Source organism: Aptenodytes forsteri, unplaced genomic scaffold (genome assembly GCF_000699145.1).
Source record: "Aptenodytes forsteri isolate BGI_AS27 unplaced genomic scaffold, ASM69914v1 Scaffold267, whole genome shotgun sequence".
Taxonomy (NCBI): domain Eukaryota; kingdom Metazoa; phylum Chordata; class Aves; order Sphenisciformes; family Spheniscidae; genus Aptenodytes; species Aptenodytes forsteri.
The window spans coordinates 2,929,600-2,949,759 of record NW_008794173.1 but is presented as its reverse complement, the minus strand read 5'-3'; the positions used below and the strand labels follow the sequence as shown (position 1 = coordinate 2,949,759).

Below are 20,160 nucleotides of genomic sequence, written 5' to 3'. Positions count from 1 at the left end.
GCGGGACCCCGGCGCTGCTCCGGGGACCTGCCCGGGACCCGGCGCCGGGCTGTTTCCCGCGACCCCGTCGCGGGTGGGAGCGGGGCGGCAGGGATGCCCCCCGCGGGTGGGTGAGCCGGCCGCTCTCCCGAGCTGGGAAGGGCACGGGGAGAAGATGCTGAAACGGGGTTTGGGGTACAGCAGCTCTGGGAGGGCCGGGACGGGGACACCGCGTCTCTCTGCCGGCCCTTTCCCCTAATCCTCCTCCTGCGCTTTGGTTTTGTCTGGGGGCAGGAGCCTGCGGAAACGTCGGGTGCCCTGGGAGGGGACAGGGTGGAGCCGCCGGAGAGCCCTCCAGCCCCGGGGACGGGGACGGGGACAGGGACGGCCAGGCTGCCTCTCGGCGGAAGGCAGGGACGGAGCGGCACAGCCCGGGGAGGTGAGCGCCGGGAGAGGAGAGCCGTAGCGGGGACACGGCTGCCTCAAACGGGGACGCGTTCGCAGAGGATCTGCCACCCGCCCTCTCTGCTACCAGGCTCTATGTGGGACGGAGCTGGCCATGGAGAAGTTGTACTTTGCGGGGAGCAGCGTATGGACGATCAACAGCTCTCTGGGGAACGGCAGCCTCTGCCTGGAGAACCAGACCTCCGGGAGGAACAGCACCACGGACCCCCTGAAGAGGAACGAGGACATGGCCAAGGTGGAGGTGATGGTCCTCTGCCTCATCCTGTTCCTCGCCCTGACCGGCAACCTGTGCGTGCTGCTGGCCATCCACACCACTCGGCAGAAGCACTCCCGCATGTACTTCTTCATGAAGCACTTAAGCATCGCTGACCTGGTGGTGGCCATCTTCCAGGTACTGCCCCAGCTCATCTGGGACATCACCTTCAGGTTTTATGGGCCAGATTTCCTTTGCCGGTTGATCAAGTACTTGCAGGTAGTGGGGATGTTTGCTTCCACCTACATGCTCTTGCTGATGTCCCTGGACCGGTGCTTGGCAATCTGTCAGCCGCTGAGGTCTCTGCACAGGAGAGCGGACCGGGTCTCTGTCCTCCTCACTTGGCTGCTGTGCCTGCTGGTCAGCATCCCTCAGATCCACATATTTTCTCTGAGGGATGTGGGAAATGGAGTTTACGACTGTTGGGCAGATTTCATCCAGCCCTGGGGACCTAAAGCCTATGTCACCTGGATAACCCTCATGGTCTACATCATCCCCGTGTTGATGCTGAGCATCTGCTATGGCTTAATCAGCTTCAAAATCTGGCAGAACGTGAAGCTTAAGACGGCTCACGGGCCCAACGCAGGTCTGAGCTCTAGCTCCAGCAGCGGGATGGCGTTTGCCAGGGTCAGCAGCACCAGGCTCATCTCCAAAGCCAAGATCCGGACAGTCAAAATGACCTTCATCATAGTGTTAGCTTTCATAGTGTGCTGGACTCCCTTTTTCTTTGTGCAGATGTGGTCTGTGTGGGACACGAACGCTCCACAGGAAGGTATGTCCTCTCCCCTCCCATAGCCCTACGTTTGCATGGACTGCTTAGCTCAGCGACTGCAGGGACACCGACAGCAGACCCGTGGGCTGCGAGCGACAGCCAGAAACTGCTCCGAGCCGCATCTTGAACATGGAAAAAACACCCAATAGGCAGCAGTGGCTGTGCCTGAGCTTCCCTGGTGCAGGCGAGGGCTAGCTTAGCCCCCGGCAAGTTCAGGGCCACCATAACTCAGGGGTTGGGATGTGTGGATGGTGGCTCCGGAGGTTTTCACTGTCCCCGGGTGTGCGAGCCGCTCTGGGTTCCCCAGTGGTTTGATTGCCAACCGTGGGTGCTGGGGCATGCCAAGAGCTGCCCCATGCTCAGCCCCGCGCTGGCCGCATGAGAAAACTGTGCAGCATTAGTGCCTGACTTCGTTTCTTTTGCTGTATCATTTTGTCCTCACTGACTTCTTTGCTTTCTACTCTTTTGCCCTCTTTTCCCTCTCCTCCCGTTTCCATCCACCCTGGGACTGTGCTGCTGTTTTATCTCTGACTGGAGCACGGTTCCTGCAGAAAGCCACTGATTGATGAGCAAAGGCTTTTCCTAAAGGACGTGGTGTCACTGATTTGCTGTTTTTTATACTTGGCGGTGGCTGCTCCTGTCATCACTACGGTTGCAGACAGAGTAAAATATATTACCCTCCTTGGTCTCGCATGCTTGTAGCTGTGCAAGTCTGTGCTGTCCCTGGGCGGAGGTGGCCGATGGTCCCTCTGCACCCTCAGGGAGAACCGGCTGGGAAAGCTTAAAAGAAAAACTCTGCACAAGTTTGTGAGGTGGGAGAAAGGACGAAAAAGTGCATCCAGGGACAACTCCTCCTTGGACAGACTGACCCAACTCAACAGAAATGCTGAGTCTGGGGACGTCGAAGACCGATGAGGAGCTGCGGCTCCCTCCCGGCTCCCCCGGCAGCCCCGCCGTGGCAAGGGCTTCGCAGTGGAGGGCACGGCTCGCTTACATCGTGCACTCTTATCCCTTCTTTAACTCTATTCCAGCTATACATTGCTCTGTGGAAAACCTGATGTCTCCTGCAGCCCGTGCACATCTGTTCTCCCATAAACTGAAGCTGGTAGCCTGGCTCCAGCTATCCTAACTTGCCTTTATTGCTTGCTTCTCTCTGCTTCTTTTATTTCAGGTGGAGAAGTGAAGCACAGCTTTTTGAACCTCCCTAGGTGCTCCAGGCAGCCGTCTCTTGGTTTTCCACCTGATTTAGGCTGGTTAAAACTTCTAGTTTTTAGATACGTCCTGGGATGAAGCAGCGTCTCTCCTTTTTGCTATATTTCAAATCTGCAATCTCAAGGGCTTCCACCTGACTCATTGGCAAACAAACCTCTGTCGCTCTGCTGATTCCTGCGGCGAGGAGCGGGGGGATGGCCGGAGTGTTCACAGATCGCACCCTGCCTGCTGCTCCAGGAAGCTTTCCCTTGCTCGCCCTGTGCAATTGGCCCTGAGATGCCTTTCCTTTTCTGCTTTGCTTTACTTTTAGGGAACGAGGGAAGCTCCAGCCTTGCTGAGTTGTAGCAAACTCCCCTTTCCTTCACATTTCCTCAGGAGCCCGTGTCTGCAGTAAAGGGTGGGAGTTTTGCCAGAGCATTTGCTGGAGGCTTTCATGGCACAGGGAGGAAAAGCCTCGGGCGGACTATTGCGGATAGCGAATGCTGGGAGATCCCAGCCCTTCCTCGCAGGTCCATCCTCCTCCTCGCTGGCTGCCCAGGGACACGAGAGGGGTGGCGGGGTCAGACCTCTCTGCAGAAGAAATGGGCTTTGCCTGCTGTGTTCCTGACACTGTTGCCCTGCGTCCCAGATTTCTTTTCCTTTGCACGGAGGCTTGGGCTGCCTTGGCTGGGCAGCATCGTGGGGCACCTGGCAGAGGTGTACCCCGCAGCAGAAAGGGAATTTGGCTGTTTCTCATCTTGCAGGCTTTGCAGTCTGCATGGGCGTAATATCAGAGAAGGAAGAGAAGCAGGCGGGCAGGGTGCTGGCTGTGCAGCCTGGCAGCAGCAGGGCCCTGTCACGGCTGCAACACTGATGGGCTGCACCCCAGGAGGTGATAAGCAGATCACAAAGGCTGTGTGATGGAGGGTCACCTGCTTAAGAAAATGTTTGGTTTTCTCCCCATAGGATGTCGTAAAGAGTGTTCCCTGGCAAGGGAAAGTCTGTTTATACCTACTTGAATCCTAATGAATCCTGAGCAGGCACCCTGCAGTTCTCTGCCCGTGCATTGCATCCCGGAGTGTGGTGAGATGCAGATCTTGGGCGTTAGCAGAGGGATGCACAGCGCTTGGTCTGCCGTCGGAGGGGCTGGGGGTGTCAACGAGGTATCATGTACCCGGGCCAGGCAGCGGTGATCCCCACCTTTGCTGGCCATGCAAACCTACAGCCTCTGTAAGTGTGGGTTGGAGCTATAGGTTATGATTCAGGTGTTGGCTTAAGTACCAGGGATCCTTCACAAAACATTAGTTTAAATGAGGTTTCTGCCGCACACACCTTACAGATAATTTATATGTGGCATTTTGAGCTTTGAGTCAAAGTTGGCTTAAAGCATCTGTGAAGATAATAGCGAGCTGTGGAGGCAGGGATCCTTCACAAAACATTAGTTTAAATGAGGTTTCTGCCGCACACACCTTACAGATAATTTATATGTGGCATTTTGAGCTTTGAGTCAAAGTTGGCTTAAAGCATCTGTGAAGATAATAGCGAGGCTGTGAAGCAGTGTAACTCTGTTATATTGGTCCCTTAATCTTGGGAGCTGGTGCCCTGAAATGTGGGCTGTGAGTGACAGCATCTATCTGTATGTGGGAATTAGTGAACAGTTCTCATTTCATTTCACTTCTGTAGCAGTGTTTGCAGCAGAGGTCCTGCAGCCCTTCCCCAGGCACAGCCTCCTGCCTCTGCCGATCCCTCCTGACAGCGCAATATCCCCAACCCTGGTGCAGAGGGATGTTCGGAGCCTGGGGAAAGGGAACATCTGTGAGGGGCAGATCTTGCTCTTTGCAGCACTTCTCGGGGGTCTCTGGCAGTCCTGCCGGGGAGGGGAGAGATCCATCCTTAAGACCTGCCCTGCAGTAAGCTCCATGAAATTCAATTTATCTCCTGCAGAGAAAGAAGAGCTGAGTCAGCCATGGCTGGATTTCTTTAAGTGGATAGAAATGTTATGATGTATTTCAGGTCTTGTGTGTAGGACTTGTAAGCCGTTCCCCAAGGATTTCTTTTAGCGTATGCTTGAAATTAAAAGCAGTTGGATCAGACATCACTAGAGCAGGAATTATGCATGAGTTGGTTAAAGGTGACTTTGGAAACTAGTATTCATTATTCACACTTCTTTTCTAGTTTAAAAACTGTGAGTGGATTTTTGCAGAGGCAGAAAGGGACCAGAAACAGCCAAACCCAAGCATGCATCCTTACTGCAGGCATGTGCCCTGAGAGCACAAGGAGACGAGAAGATGGACTGAAAACACGGGGAGCAGAATAAAGGCTCTGTCCCTGCCCACAGCCTCTTCATGGAGATGCTGCCCCGTGGGAGGCCAGGGCTGCCCCTCCTTGTCCCGGCTCGGCCAGGGCCGGCTGCCGTGGTGGGTGCGAGTCCCACCGTCCCCTTTCTCACCAGAAGGCGCCGGTCTGACCTCTCAGGTGGGACAGTCGGGTACTTTGTACTCTGGGAATGGAGAACAGCAGCCAGAGACTTGACTTCCTGGCACCGTGCCGCCACCATCGCCTCCTGTCCCTAACGCCACACTTGCAGCCAGGAGCCATTGCCAGGCTCCCGGGCTTCCTTACTGAGACGGGAATGGCCGCCGTTTCCCCGGCAGAGCGCACACTTGCAGCCAGGAGCCATTGCCAGGCTCCCGGGCTTCCTTACTGAGACGGGAATGGCCGCCGTTTCCCCTGGCAGAGCGTCACAGGAGAAAATCAATCCAGAGGAAGAAAAATGCCACTGTTTCCTGGGGCTGGGAGAGTGCCGAGCAAAGAGGCATGGATGGGGCCGGGCTGGTGGGCACTGTCCTGTCGGCTGTGTGTTGGTGGTGGGGACAGCCCAGGAGCAGGGGACACCCTGGGGCCAGGGGGGGAGCATGGCTTCCCCATGGCCTTAGTAGATGAACGCTGCTAGTCAGCCCCAAATTGGCTGCTGGTGGGGAAAAACGAGCCACCCAGCTCTTTTTGTTCCTGGTCATGCTCTTTGCCATGGCAACTCCAAGAGGCCACGCTCCCTCCTCCTTGCTATGGGCACGATAAAGGCAAATTGTGCAGATGATGATGGGGGCAGCTCTGCTTCTTCCCAAGGCATTTCTAGGGTAACGCTGAGCAGGCATCAGTGCAGGAACTGAGCAGGGGAAACACAGCTCTTCTGGGGGAAAAAAACCCCTAAAAACAAGTTGCTTAAACCCAGACTTGCTTCCCCCCTTTTTATTCGCCAGCTCTTCTTTACTGATGTACTGACTGTGGTGTTCCTGCAGGCAGGGCAGCCCGTCTCTGGCGTGGGAGGAGGCGTCACGGTGCTGGCAGAGCTCGGGGGCTCTCGGCAGCGCCCGCCTCAGCGTGTGCCTGGTGCCCGCCCCCCCAAGGGTAGTGGTTGTTGCCGCCCGCACTGTGCCCTGACACTGCTGTGCTTTCTGCCTTTCAGCCTCCCCCTTCATCATTGCCATGCTCCTGGCCAGCCTCAACAGCTGCTGCAACCCCTGGATCTACATGCTGTACACGGGGCACCTCTTCCACGACCTGATGCGGCGCTTCCTCTGCTGCTCCACGCACTACCTGAAGTCGCGGCCGGCGTGCGACCTGAGCGTCAGCAAGAAGAGCAACTCCTCCTCCTTCGTCCTCAGCTGCAAGAGCACGAGCCAGAGGAGCTTCATGCATCCATCCATGACATGAGGGCATCGCCGGCTGGGACCTTGCTCCGCCGCCGTGCTGCCCGCCTCCAGCGCTTCCCTGTGAAAAGCTGGAATTCAGACAAGCAAGGGGTTTCTATATAAATATGTGTATATATGTCTGTGCGCGTGTAAGCATGTACAGCGGTCATTATTTAACTGAGGCGGGAGTGGGGGCAGGACTTCTGTGGTCCAGGTTTCAGTGCTGCCTGGGACTGGATGCCAGGAACCTGCTTCTGAGCCCCCAAACCACTGACATTGGTGGCTTTTAGATACCACCGGGAGGGGTAGTTTTTGCCCCGAACAATCCCGCGCTGCTGAGGCAGGTGTGCTACATCCCCGTCGGATGCAAGGGGCTGCAGCACAGGGTGATAGGTGCCATGCCGGGCACGCGGGCATCAGGCACCCGGCCCCACCACTGCCTGCAGCAGGAATCCCGTGGGATGGCAGCGCCTGGCTGGGGCAGAGCCGCGGGCACTGCTCTCTCGACATGGGTGCACTTGCTTCGCTTGAAGCGCTGTGGGGCAGAGGCAGCCCCATCCCTGCATCCCTGCACGGTGCCAGCCCTGCTTCCCCCAGCCCGGGCCTGCCGGTGGCACTGCCAGTACAGAGCAGGGCAGTCCTGCTGCCACGAGCTGGGAGGAGCAGCGGGGACAGGGCTGGGGACAAGCCTCCTGGGGGGCAACACTAATGCCTGGGTGTCCCTAACCCCCCCCCAACTCTGCTCCGTGTGCTGTGTGAGGCGGCGCACACAGGTCAGCAGGAGCCAGGGGAGCGGACACGACTGCAGGGTCAGGGGATCTGTGCAATAACACATTTGCTGACTGTGCTCAAAAGCTTCTCCGAAGGCAGGCATGTGGGATTACAGCTGGACTCCATGGAGTTTAATGGAAAAACTCCTGGTGAGTCCCCCAAGGCCAAGCTTTTGCTTTGGGTTTACTGCAGATCGCATTTAGTCTTTTACACCAATGCAATTTTCTTGCTCTGTAATGCACAAGGTCATGCTTATGGCATGGATTTTTTACTGTTAAGAAATACCTGTAAATAAAGTTTTCTGATTGTGTCTTGATGGAAAGCGGGAGGGGAAGTGCAGAAGGAGCACTCAACTAAGAAAATGAAGGAAACGGATGGGAAACAACACTTTAAACACAAGACTCAAGTATACTCAAGTGTAACAAAGCTTTTGTTTATAGAGTACCGCACCAAGCACTTAAGATCTGCACAGCACTTTATTCCATAGCATGAAGCTAGCTGTGACACAGCCTTTGGCGGGTGGGACAGCTGGGGTGAAGTGCAGCTCTGGCTGAAGGCAGCGGGAGCTTTCCCGTGAACTGGGTGGCAGTGGGATCCAGCGACTGCAGACGGACGGTCCTGCCTTTGCTCACGCCGCCTCCCGGATCTGCAGCCGGGCGGGGATGTGCAGAAGCAAGACCTGCATGCAGTCAAAGGGTAATGTGATTTGGCCTTATGTGTTGGGAATGAATATGAAAAATGCATTTAAATGTGTACTTTATTTTTTCACTGTCATCAACAGGTACATTTTCACCTTTCACGTCCTGGCATTCCTTTTACTTTTTTTGTAGTAGCTTCAAGTGAGCTCTCAGCACATTTGCTGAACACGACCCAGCAGATTCAGTCTCAGCATATTTTACCAGACTGGTTTAAATCCTTAGGAAAGCACATAGCATTTTCCTCCCACGTTCACCTTCTTTCGCCTTGGCAGTAATAAGCTCCTGCACAAAACAAGGAGGGAGGGTGTCCCGTTTCATCGTGAACCCGGGGACTTGGCGCATCCTCTGTCTGCCAGGAAGGAAGCGCAATGTGGCGATGGATTTTACCAGGACTGATGCGGAGGGCAAGGAGGAAGCTTTGGGAGAGGCAGGGCATTGCCTTGCCAGCCTTGGCTGCAATTACTGGCTGTGGCTACGTGGGCAGGCAGGCGGGGCCGTGCCCCCACGTGTGGGGGGGTGATGCTGCAGCCCATGGCCAAGTTCCTGCGCTGTCCCCAGGCTGCGGCGAGACGGGGGACGGGGAGAGGAGCTCCAGGTTTGTCACTGTGGAAGGATATCAAACACACTGCCGAAAAACTTTTCATAAGGGTCAAAAGCAAAGTAGAGGTGCTGACGCGTGAGCGGCCTGTGCTCCATGTGCGGGGAGCACATAGATCACTGCGGTGGGGAGATCAGAATTTTGGAGGTTTTTTGGGTTCAGGCTGTGAACTACTAGAACAAAAAAAAAATTAAAAAGAATATAATCACAGTATTGTTTTAAATTATTTTTATTCCCACAAAAAGCTTTAAAAAATGCTCATGATAAAGTGTTTTTGGAGACTTTTTTCCCCCTACAAATATCTAAATATCTTTTTTTATTTTTTGTATCACTCCATCCATCTCTAGGCCCGGTGTTGCTAGAGCATGGGTGCTATATTGCTATGGGATAATGGAAGTCCACAATCCCAAGCCATTGGAAGAGCACCAGTAGAAAATCTGTCTCTTTCTTGTCCTCAGCATGGCACTAGAAGAGACTTTGGCTCCAAGTCTTTGTTGGAAGCCAAGGGAAAAAAGCACATGAATACAACTGAGAATAACCTCTCAATGACGAGACCTCCTGGGCCCTGATTCAGCAAAGCACTTAAGGTCAGAGCCAAAAAAGCATTTAAGTGCCTCAAAGTTAAAGTACGGCTTCATGGAAGATAGACTAAACAAATTAATTGACAATACAGAGGAGGAAAGAGCTCCCAACTGGACATTTTTCCCCTCGTCCCTGTGTTTTCACTGGAGCCGGAGCGGCTGGGAGCAGGCAGTGTCCCGGAGGAGGCTCCTTCCTCTGCTCCCGCAGGCACATCTGGGTGAGCCCTGGGGGATGCTGTGGGAGGGGGACCGGCTGGAGGGAAAGGCACAAGGCAGCGTGTCGGATGCAGGTCTCCTCCAGCGCCGGGACGGCAGCTAAAGCAGGAGCAGAGGGACAGCCCTCGCCGCGTAAGATAAATGCATTGCTGTAGGCTAGAGCTTACCCAGCATCAAACAAGCAAGCACGTAGTAAATATTGTCCTTGAGAAACAAGCCAAAGCTTTACTTAAAGCCAAGCTTGTCATTTCTCAAGCAATATTATCAAAGGCCAGTTGTTATCGTTACTCCCCATGGTGCTGCCCAGCTGCCCTCTCTGCAGCCCCAGCGCGCTCACGGGCGACGCGGCCCAGCTGCCCTCTCTGCAGCCCCAGCGCACTCACGGGCGACGCACAGGACAGCTGCCCACCTGTACTGTACTGCCCGTTGAATCCTGACCACAACCCATAACGATGTCCCATAATTAAATAGTGAGTGTCACGCTGCCACAAGTGGTTTTGCAATTGCTGGTGGCCCAGGCCCAGCACATACTCCCAGGAGGCAGACACAACTTTTCATGCACTAATTGATCTGGATTTCAAAGCTTTGCTGAAATGCAGAGACACATGAAAATAAAAGTTTGTTTTCACTATTCTATCCACAAAACTTTTGTGCAGTGTGATTTAATACAGAAGCTTCCACAACAACAATTATTTGCAGCAAATAATAATTCATATGCAAGTATTTCTCTTAGTGTCATGCTAGACCGAAGGGATGGAGAAGCAGGCAGGGTTTGGTCTGTTGTCCAGCAGCATCTCTGCACCCTTGCTTCTTGCTCTGCAGCTGCAGGTCCTGGCCCAGAGCTGTGGTCCAGGAGATGCTGCGGTCCCTCCTGCAGGAGCAGGGCATGATGCCGGGGCGTCCTGGAGAGCAGAGGGCTCTCCCTGGGCTGCTCACTGAGCCTCGATGGGCTTCTTTTCTCCTAAAGCTGCTGGCTTTGGGATGGAGTAAGGAGCAGCCCAGCATGCCTCCATCTGCAGGGAGCATCCCCGACAGCCAGCTCTGCCGCGGGGCCCTGCTGCACTGCGCAGGTCCCTGGGCACGGGTGTCTGTGTGCCAGAGGGCAGGGCATGCTGCAGGAGCCAGGGAAACCTGTGCAGAGGGGTGGTTGTGTGCGGGCTGGTTGGGGCGGCTGTAGGGACCTAGATCTCCTTCCGGAGAGCAACTCTGATGTTGCTGCAGATCTTGGAGAGTGCCTCAAAGAGCGGGTCGCAGAAGGTGTGGATGCAGAGGGAGTAGATTCGGCTGACACACTGGATCTCTATCAGGTAGCTCTTGATGCAGGGCACCACTGCCCAGATGTGACAGAAGGAGATGAGGGCAAAGAGGAAGCCCCAGACGACTGCCAGGGGGATTCCCAGGATGGCAGAGAGCAGCCGGTAGCACCAGTACTTGCTGACGGTGAAGGTGGTGTAGCTGGTTTTCCAGACGCCGTCAAAGCTGTATGTTCCCACAGGCTCAGCTATCACATCCTCAAAATCCACCTGGGGGGAGAGAAGACGGAGGTAGGGGGGCTGCGGGGGAGTTAGCAAGGGCTCCAGTGCAAGGACGAGGATCCGCTGCAACGCGAGAGGAGAGCCCGAATAGGGGGGGCTGGGGAGAGCCAGGGCTGTGCTGGGGGACACACACGGATCCCCTGCACCCCGCTGAGCAAGGATGAACCCTGTGGTGCAGCAGGAGAGCCCCTGCCCTTGCAGAGGTGCAAGCAGGAGATGGCGCAGGGCTCCCGGCACTGCCTGGCACTGCCTGGCTTCAGCCCGTGGGCAGCATGGCACGCAGGCTTAACCCATGGCACAAAAACCCAGGCTTGGCCGCCTCGGGACACATTCCCTGGTCCCAAACCCTGAGCTGTGGACGGTGCTTCCAGGTGCTGGGGCCAGGCACGAGCCCTCGGAACAGGAGCTGTGCGTGGGAGTGTTTACTCCGGAGGAGGCAAGAGCCCGTTCTGCCCTTTTTTAGCATGCAGGGACATGGGCTGCCTGCCCGGCAAGAAGGTGGTTTGTGCTAATAAAAATCCAACAGCCCTCTTGATTTACGATTTATTTATTTATATATGTGAAGACAAGGTGCCCAATTCTGTCTGCCTGCATTCTGTCTGAAGAGGGAGAGAGATCAGCTCAGCCATGCCCTTACAGGGATAGTGCTGTTATGTGCAGGCATTGGGAGTGTCTCTGAATGACAAATATTCTTAAAACCCTCTGAACTATGCCTAGCGATCTCATTGTGGTGTAACTCATTTCTAGGGAATATGTGAGCCAAGCCATTTGTCTTGAAAAATAGCATGGCCTTTCCTTGGGAAGCTAATGTGTCTGTTTGTAAATTTATGTTAAATTGCAATATTCATTCTGGTTTTGGAAGCACTTTGATCATAAAATCATTCTGCGTTGTCTTTAATTTCCCGGAGTGGAATATTGACACAGACTAGGAATCAGCAGCCAGGTTAGCTGGTCCTGGAGCTCCTGTCAGCAGCTCCCGGGAAAGCCCTGCTGCCCAGGTGGGCTGGGAACCGAGCAGCAGGTCACTGCACAGCTGCCTGAGTGCCTGATGAGCTAATCAGGGGATCAATTAATGAAGGGAGCAGCAGGCTATAAAAGAAGAGTCTCTGCCTTGCTGCTTCTGTTGCTAACAGTGCACCAGAAGAGTGGGTCTAGAGGAGCGGTGGAGGTGGAGAGGCCAAATCCTGAGCTGAGTCTGGGCATGGCCCCAAAGTGTTCAGGGACTGGCAAATGCAGGTACTGCTCTATTGCTTTGCCTGGGAGGAGGCTTTTAAAGCTCTGCAAAGGTCCCGTGGCTGGTGCCACTACTGTAATGTGGTCTCAAATTCTGCCTGCTGTGCCTTAACGCCCAGGATGGGTTTATCTATGGCCATGTGAACCCTTCAGCCTGCAAACCACTCTGCTTTCCTGCCTCCCTCCGCTGGATGCCTCGCTACCTGCTGTGCTTTAAGAGCGTTATATGCTTCAATGCCCAGGGTGTTTTTGAGTGTGTTGCTGCGCACTAGAGAGTGGGGAGGCTTTGGCTTTCCCTTCGGGATGCTGGTGAGTGGCAGCGGGGTGCGTTGTACTCCCTGCCCCAGGGCTGGCTCTGACCTCCCTCCCCAGCCTTATTGGCTGTGCGGTTTTTAAGGTGAGAGGAACACTCTGAAAACTTCTAAAGCTGATGAAGTAGCAGTGTGGCCATGTAAGCAGGTGAGCTTGAAAATCCTCTTACAGGTGTTTGGGGATCCCTGAGTGGGAAAAGGCAGGAGAAGGGACAGGGAACGGGGCTGGTGTGAGGGGTTAGGGATGGCCTGGAAGGTGCTGGCATTACCCCTCAGTGGTAGCTGATGATATCCCCAAGCTGGGGAGCAGGTAGGTGTGCCCCGGAGTGCTGCCTGGCACTGGGGGTGAGCTGGGCTGAAGGCTGTCCCAGTCCTTGCCACCCCAGCAGCGTGACTGATGGCAGGGTGGTGCTGCCCATAGCCCGGTGCACTTCCAAGCCCTGGGCCAAGGCTGTTGGGACATGCTGGCACGGTGCGGCACAGATGTGGGACGCACTGCTGGGAACGTGCTTGAGATACCGAGGTGCCTGGCAGCTGTCACAGGCACGTCTCGCTGTGCCGGAAGGGTGCCCATCTATGGCTGTCACTGTCACAGCTCATCTGGGGGGCTTTTAATTTGACCAGCCCACGGTTTTAGCTGTGATAGTGTTTTAATGCACAAATGCAAGCTTGCATTTCACCAGTATGATCAAGGTCATGGCCTGTTCCAAAGCCTTTGGGAGCAGGCTTTGTCCCTTCTGGCATGTCACCCTCTTTGATCTCTCAATACAGCTTTAACAAAACCCTTCCATCTCCTCCTGTTCTCCTTTGGGCCAAAATTATCTTTAGCATAATGCTAACAAAGCTTGGAGCAACCAAGCTCCAGTGGTCAGCATTTGGGAAAATGCTTCCCTGTTCAGCTAGACTGAGAACTCCTTTTGATCAAAAATAGACAGAGGAGGCTTGCTGCACCCTCCTGCTGCCCTGTGGGAGAAGCAATCTTCTTCCAAATAGGACAACACGTATCTAAATGCTCTGGTGCTCAGATTGTCTGATCTTGAAGATTAGCAGTCTTTTTCCAAGGTTCCCTTTAAATCAGTGATATGGGCTGACCCTGTTTTATTTTTGGCTCCCCACTTACTGGTATGAAGGAGGGCGTCTCCATAAATTTTCAAGCTACAGCCCGTGAAGTTGGAGAGTGCATTCAAGGAATGGGAAATATTGTGTTAATTGGAGCCATGCACAGCACACAGCCACCCAGCTGGAGTCTGGACGCCCCAGCAGCAGGGTTGGGGCTTGCAGCAGGTTACCTCCCTGCAGCCCAAGATAATGCTGCTTCTTGAGGCGCCTATACCAGTGATTTACAGCCCTGGCTGAGGTGAAACCAAATACAGAGTGACAATACTTAATGCAATATACTGATTACATTAAGGAGGCAGTGATGCTTCTAAAAAAACCAGTGCTGAGAAAGTCCTACCTTTACAACGTCCTCGTTAATATGCTTTGGGTCTCTGTTCACCAGGTCGATCTCCTTGGTGTGCTGGTCCTTGATGATGATCCTCTCCTCCAGCTCGGTCTGTTCCTCTGCCATGGCTGCTCTGCTGCCAGCTTGGCTGCGGACGGTCACGGAGCTGGGAATTGGGGCTCTGCTGGGGGAGGACCTGGGGGAGGGCAGGGTGTGGAGGCACTGTCCCCCCCGCCGCCTGCAGCAGCTGCCCTGCACCCCTGGCAGTGCTCCAGGCTAAAATTAATGTCGTGCCTCCCACGGCTGCCCTGAAGTGTCCCTTAAAGGGGCTTTGCTGGGGACAGCCCCTGTGGTGTCACCTCTGGGGGGGGCACATCTGCGGGGGGCTGGTGGCCCTTGAACTGGGGCGAGGGTGGCACAGGGGGTGGGTGAGCAGCCTCCAGCCCAGCTGTGCAGGTGGGATTCTCTCCTCACATAGGGGAGGCAGTGTGGGAGAAATGATACCCAAATTGGAGCAAAAGTCCTCGAGAGTCTGAGAGAAATAGTTGTTTACAAGGGAAATAGTTGTTTATGAATCTGTAAACGAAGTGGCTCAGAGGAGACGGGAATTGCATCTATAAATATTGCCCAGAGAAACCACATTGTCCTGGGATGGCCAGCGAGCCTCAGGGTCCCTCCAGGAGCCCAAAAGAAGGCTCATGGTATCAGCTTGGATTCCTTTGATTCTAGCTTTTTCGTACAGAGAAAGTCGATGAAATCCAGATCTATAACGGTTGGAATATCTCCTCCATGAACACTGGGCACAGTGACATTTACATATTAATGAAGATTTATTTAACTTGTGCTGTATTTTGATAATCTTCATCAATCTCTTCAGTGCTGTCTTGGTTTTTGTAAACTGAAAATTTGTTTAAAACTAATGGTTTTGTGAAAAAAACAAACTTCCCACCCAAAGCTTCTGTCAAATCAGTTGTTTATAGATACTTTCATTTGAAGTAGTATTGGGATAACTGACCTCTTCTCCCATTGTGTGTCCATTTGGTAAAGGCTACCTTACAGCAGCTCTGAAGTCTCTCCATTCAGTGCTGGGGATGCCCTTGATGACAACTGGCTGTGCTGTGAGGGTGACAAAGCAGGTGGTTGTGACTTAGCCCTGGTGAACCCTGTGTGTCGGTACAGCCCACTGCAGCGTTTGGAGGCAAAACCTCTCGAGGGGGTCACTGCATATTAACCCCCATTAAAGTTAAGTGTTCATGAGCATGTCTCTGGGCTGTTCTTGAGCCCCGTTTCTCTACCTTCTGTTTCACGTGTGAAATGACAAAGATGTGTGGTACCTCTGCCTGGGAAGTGCTTTGGGTTTTGTTGTAGAGATGAAATGTTGCCTCTGGCAAAGCCTGGCAGTGACACCTGCATCACTTTGCAGGAGAGGAGCAGGCGGGAGCCCCCGAATGAGCCTTGCTGGTGGCCCAAGTCTGGTGGTGCTCTGGGCGCGTGCTTTTCCCTTCCTTCATGCAGGCAGCCTGTCTGCACACCTTTTGTGCTGACACAAGGCAGCAAAAGAGGGAATGGATAGAGAGGAAAGGGTGTGTGGCTTGTTAAGGAGGGGGGATCAGTGCCCTGGAGGTGTCTGCACAACTGCTGGGCGTGGAGGTGGCCACTTCAAAGCTAATGTGCTTGGCTGGCATGGCAGGGGGGAGGTATTTTAACTGCAAAAGACTGCTGCCTTCCAAAAACATCAGTGCCTGTGCAGTGCCGTCTTTATCAAAGCCATGTGGCTTGGTGCCTGGAGCTTTCAGCGCTGCAATGGTTTTGTTCCAGCCCTTTGAGTTGATATAATACAGTGCAAAATGGGTTTGTGTTCTTTCATTTGGCCGAGGTGTAGCAGGTCTCTCGGGTGTATTCATTTTTCCAGAGAACTTGTGATGGTGAGGGCCTGACTGAGCGTTACTGCAGGTCAAAGGCTGCCAGACTCCTCTAACTCCTGCTGCCCATGGTGTTTTTTCAGTATTTTTGCTGTAGTCAGGGTGGTACCTCAGTCTGGAAACTGTTTTTCTTGGGACTTCTGCTCTAGTGAAAGCAGGTGTGGTGATGCTTTGGGGTGTGACATCCATGGCTAAAACTGATGACTGCAGCTTGTCAGAGACCTCCCCGACTACTTCTGTAGGGAGAGAAAGGGCAGAACTGGGGGTGGAAAGTAATGATGCAAACCCATGGGGTTTTGCAAAAGTAAAGGAGGCACCTATAGAGAAGTGACAAATTCTGTGAAGGTTTATGAGTGTGGGGTCATAGGTTTAAATCTGGGCAGGTTGCTTCTGGAGAGGAGTACCTATCAGAGACCCTGTCCTGGCTGTGTTCCTCTGGGTGAAAGGACACTGGAAAAATCCTTCAGTAGCACTAGTTCCAAGTCCCTGGATCTCTCACTGGTGGTGTGGCTCAGTCTGGCCCTGTTCCTTTGCCTTCCTGCAGTGTTAGCTGAGCAGCACAGCTGCAGTGTTAAAACACACCCGGGAGGCAGTGAGTTGCTGCAGGTGGTAAAATGTGCCCAGAGTTGTTCGGGTCTGGGAGCACCCAGAGCCTCTCTTGAGACAAGCTGCCTGCTGGTCTCTGCCCTTTGGCTGGGCTTTCGGACCTGTGCTTTGGTGACCTGGCCCTCTGCCCATGGTGCCGGCACCGGCTCCTCTCTAGGAAACGGGGGGTTGCCCAGCAGCTGGAGGAGCCCAAACCCCGCATGGGCTGGTGTTGCAAGCACAAAACTCCTCCATGCTCCAAAGCGTTGGGCACCAGCTTTAAGGTCAGACCTGCTCTGTCTCGGCTGAATTCCTCTCTGACAAAGTTTTGTAGCATCACTGCTGTGATGGCTGAGCTTTTACCAAAGTTACCTATGCTTCAAGATAGATTGTGAAGGGTGTTTTTGCAAAATAAGCTGTTTTCCCCCTACTCTGAGCTGAAGGAACACGTCGCTGGTGTGAGTGGGGCTGTGAGCGGAGGTGGTGTGTGTGAGTAACCACTGTCTGATGGAAGAGCAATGCTCGCTTGGCTGGGAACCAGTGCTGAATTTAGGAGGCACAGCTGCTGCTGGCAGTGATGGAGGAGTGCGACACAAGGTATTTGCTCTGCTGCAGCTCTGCTTTTTCCTCACCCCGTCCTGTGTGGAAGGCTTTATGCCGGGAAGGCAGGGTTTGGTGGCCTACCCTCCCTGTGGTCTGGGGGGAGTCGACCGGCTGCCCCGAGCCCCAGGGCTGGGGGGGGGATGGCAGCGTGGCCGTGGGGTGCAGCACATGCTAGCCCCTGTTTTGCTGGGCCCTGCCCCACCTCTCATATGGGATTTCTAACAGTGTGAATCACTTGCTGTCTTTAGGCTTGGGCTGGGCTGATCCTTGCTGTCTGCACCCGGCTTTGGTGTCCCAGGCGTGGGAGTAGGAAAATGTGAACTCGTGTAGTGGTTAATGTGCAGTTAGTAAGTCTCTCAAGTAGCAATGAGAGAGAGGAGGGAATATTCTGTTGCACCGCAGATGCTATAAATAAATCTATTTCCGAGTACTTTAAGACTGTGAATGGGACAGCATGTAAAAGCTTCTGGTGTGCAGAGGCTACAGTGGCCTAACAGTAATACTAGTTTGTTAGTAAGTAATGACAACCAGAAGTTTAATTGCTAAGTATAGATGGTAAAATGATAGCAGTTTTAGCAAATATTAATGCTCCCCTGGGGATGGATATAGATGAGAGATGCATTGAAAGAAATTGCTGGCCATGGCTTGTCTTGTGGAGACCTTCTCCCAGCCTGGCCATGCAAGAGACTCAGCCTTTAATTTCTTGGCAGTGCCCTTCTAGTACCAACACACTTCAGCTACACAGCAATAAAGTCATCGTGGCTTTCAATATAAAGTCCAGCTTTCATACAGCAAATGCATTCCTCCTTTCAAATCAGGGGTTTCTCCTTGTGGAGGTTTTCTTGCACCAGCCTACCCAGGGTCCAGGCAAGTCCTAAGCTTCAGCTGGTTGTCTTGTCCCTGAGTGCATCTGCCCTCAGCTGGCCCTTGTCTGTACATCTGTCCAGCTCTGAGCATGGAGGAAGGGGATTCAGGCTTGTGCAAAAGACTGGGCAGATTGAGTGTTTCTGCATGCATGGAGGACACTTGGGTGTTTTAAATATAAATATATACATAAAAATATATTTCAAGAAGAGAAGAATAAAGCAGAAATAAAACTCACAGAAATCAAAGCTCCTATGAAAATAAATAGACCAGAATTGCAGTGAAGGAACAGTAAAGGAGAAGAAATTGGGAGCTTTTGCTATCGAGTCCTCTTGAGAGCATGTGGTATGTGGTCTGGAGAACAAGTCTGAGGAGTGGCTGAGGGAACTGGGGTTGTTCAGCCTGGAGAAAAGGAGGCTGAGGGGAGACCTCATCACTCTCTACAACCACCTGAAAGGAGGTTGTAGCGAGGTGGGGGTCGGTCTCTTCTCCCAAGGAACAAGCGATAGGACGAGAGGAAATGGCCTCAAGTTGTGCCAGGGGAGGTTTAGATTGGACGTGAGGAAAAATGTCTTTACTGAAAGAGTGGTTAAACATTGGAACAGGCTGCCCAGGGAAGTGGTGGAGTCCCCATCCCTGGAAGTATTTAAAAGACGTGTAGATGAGGCGCTTAGGGACATGGTTTAGTGGGCATGGTGGTGTTGGGTTGACGGTTGGACTCGATGATCTTAGAGGTCTCTTCCAACCTCTATGATTCTATGATTCTATGATTCTAGAGAGGAGAGCCCAGGTACAAAGTGAGGCTGGTAAATTAAGTCTTAGATTAAAGCAGGAGGAATGACTCAGTGCATAAGTCCTGACCTCAAGCGCTTTGAATCCTTCAGCTCAGTTTAGCGTGTGCAACAAGGAAAGCAAATGAATGAGTATTTCAAGGAAGTGGAAGGCACTGCCAGGTGGGAGTGAGGGTAAGGGATCAGCTCTGCCTTCAGTGCTTGGAGCAGAGCTCTCCTTTCATCTTTTTTTAAAGCGAAACAGAACTACCTTTCACGTCTCCTTCCCACGAGTATCTTTTAGCTCCTCTGACTATCTGTTGCAGGTTAAAGCTCAGTTTTAATGATCTGTTCCCTAGTGTTACTTCTCCCTGAAAATGGGAGCCTGCAAGTGGTAATGTGTGATTCTGTCTTTGGTTTCTCTTGCATATTACCACTGTGATGCCGTAAGTCAGAAGCTAGAGGCTGGGTCTCCTCTGGTGGCAGGAGCACACATGTGCAGGCTTGTAGTACTGGGGATGAGTTTCTTTTGTTTTGGGTACAAATCTGTAAACCTGGCCAGTGGGTCTGCAAACACCTGATCCTCTCCTTGTCTTCCTTTGCTGGCTTGAAAGAGCACCAGGATGAACCGTGGGCAATGACTTTGTGCCATGTGAGGTTTGCCCTATGCAGCACCTTGAGTTTCATGTACAGAAATCACTTATTAAAGTAAACAAGTTGGATCAAAATGCACAGGAGCAGCAAAACCCCCAGGTAAGAAAACTGTTTAATGCATGCTTTTGCTGGTCAGCTTGAGAACACTTGAGGGAATTATGTGTGCTTCCAAGTGAATGGGATGGGTCTTCTCCATCTGCCTTGAATTCCCTCTCTCTGTTCCTGGTCTCTCCCCTCTCTCACAGGGACTGTAAGCCAGAACTCTCCTTGATCACAAATGGCACCTTGCCCTTTCCTGCCTGGATCTCCTCTCTGTTAGTGTGAAAGAGAAATCCAGTCTTGCTGGAGCTATTACTGTCAGAGCCCTTGGATGAAAAGCCTGGCTGCCATAGGACTGGTCTGGAGACCAGTGCCCTGCTGCCCTGCAAGTGGCACAGGGTCTCTTGTGTTTAGGCTAGTCCTTGCTCTTCAGTCATCAAGTGCTAACGAGTGCAGAAGATACAGTAGGGATTTAATGGCATTACCATTTCAGAGGCAGCTGAAATAGGTGGCTGGCAAATAAAAGTTTGAGTAGAAGCTCTGTCATGTTTAATATCAATTAAAATTAAATTTCACTGAGGAAGTACAGAAAAACATTCATTTATCATTCAAGTTGTCTTAGTTTATTTCAATTCAAAGTGTTTTGCCCTTTAAAAGAGAGAAATTCTATGAATATCAATTCATGCCCCTGTGGATATGCAACCACCTAATCTTTTTGCATTCTTGTCTCCATTGTAAATGCTGGGATAGGAGCATTCTTCCCAGCAGGATGCAGTGGGCTGTGGATGCTCTGCTGGGCTGGAGAGTGAGTGCTTAGGCAGGCAGGTGCTGCCACTTCTGTAGATGTGTTGTGGTTTAACCCCAGCTGGCAGCTAAACACCACAGAGCTGCTTGCTCACTCCCCTGGTGGGATGGGGGAGAGAATCGGAAAAGTAAAAGTGAGAAAACTGCCTTTATCTCAACCCATGAGTTTAACAGGTAAAG

The 20,160-nt window shown here is 52.9% G+C and overlaps 2 protein-coding genes across 2 annotated transcripts; one reads left to right on the top strand and one right to left on the bottom strand.

Annotated features, from left to right (window-relative positions):
• Positions 1-452: 452 nt before the first annotated feature.
• Positions 453-6,475, top strand: OXTR (oxytocin receptor). The gene is made up of 2 exons (XM_009283694.2): positions 453-1,469; positions 6,127-6,475. Exons 1-2 carry the CDS (start codon positions 539-541, stop codon positions 6,372-6,374), a joined length of 1,179 nt encoding a protein of 392 aa, XP_009281969.1. The 5' UTR covers positions 453-538; the 3' UTR covers positions 6,375-6,475.
• Positions 6,476-9,850: 3,375 nt separating this feature from the next.
• On the bottom strand, positions 9,851-13,957 carry CAV3 (caveolin 3). Its single transcript, XM_009283682.2, has 2 exons — positions 13,752-13,957; positions 9,851-10,739 (listed from the first exon to the last, which is right to left on the bottom strand). Exons 1-2 carry the CDS (start codon positions 13,863-13,865, stop codon positions 10,398-10,400), a joined length of 456 nt encoding a protein of 151 aa, XP_009281957.1. The 5' UTR covers positions 13,866-13,957; the 3' UTR covers positions 9,851-10,397.
• Positions 13,958-20,160: the final 6,203 nt, after the last annotated feature.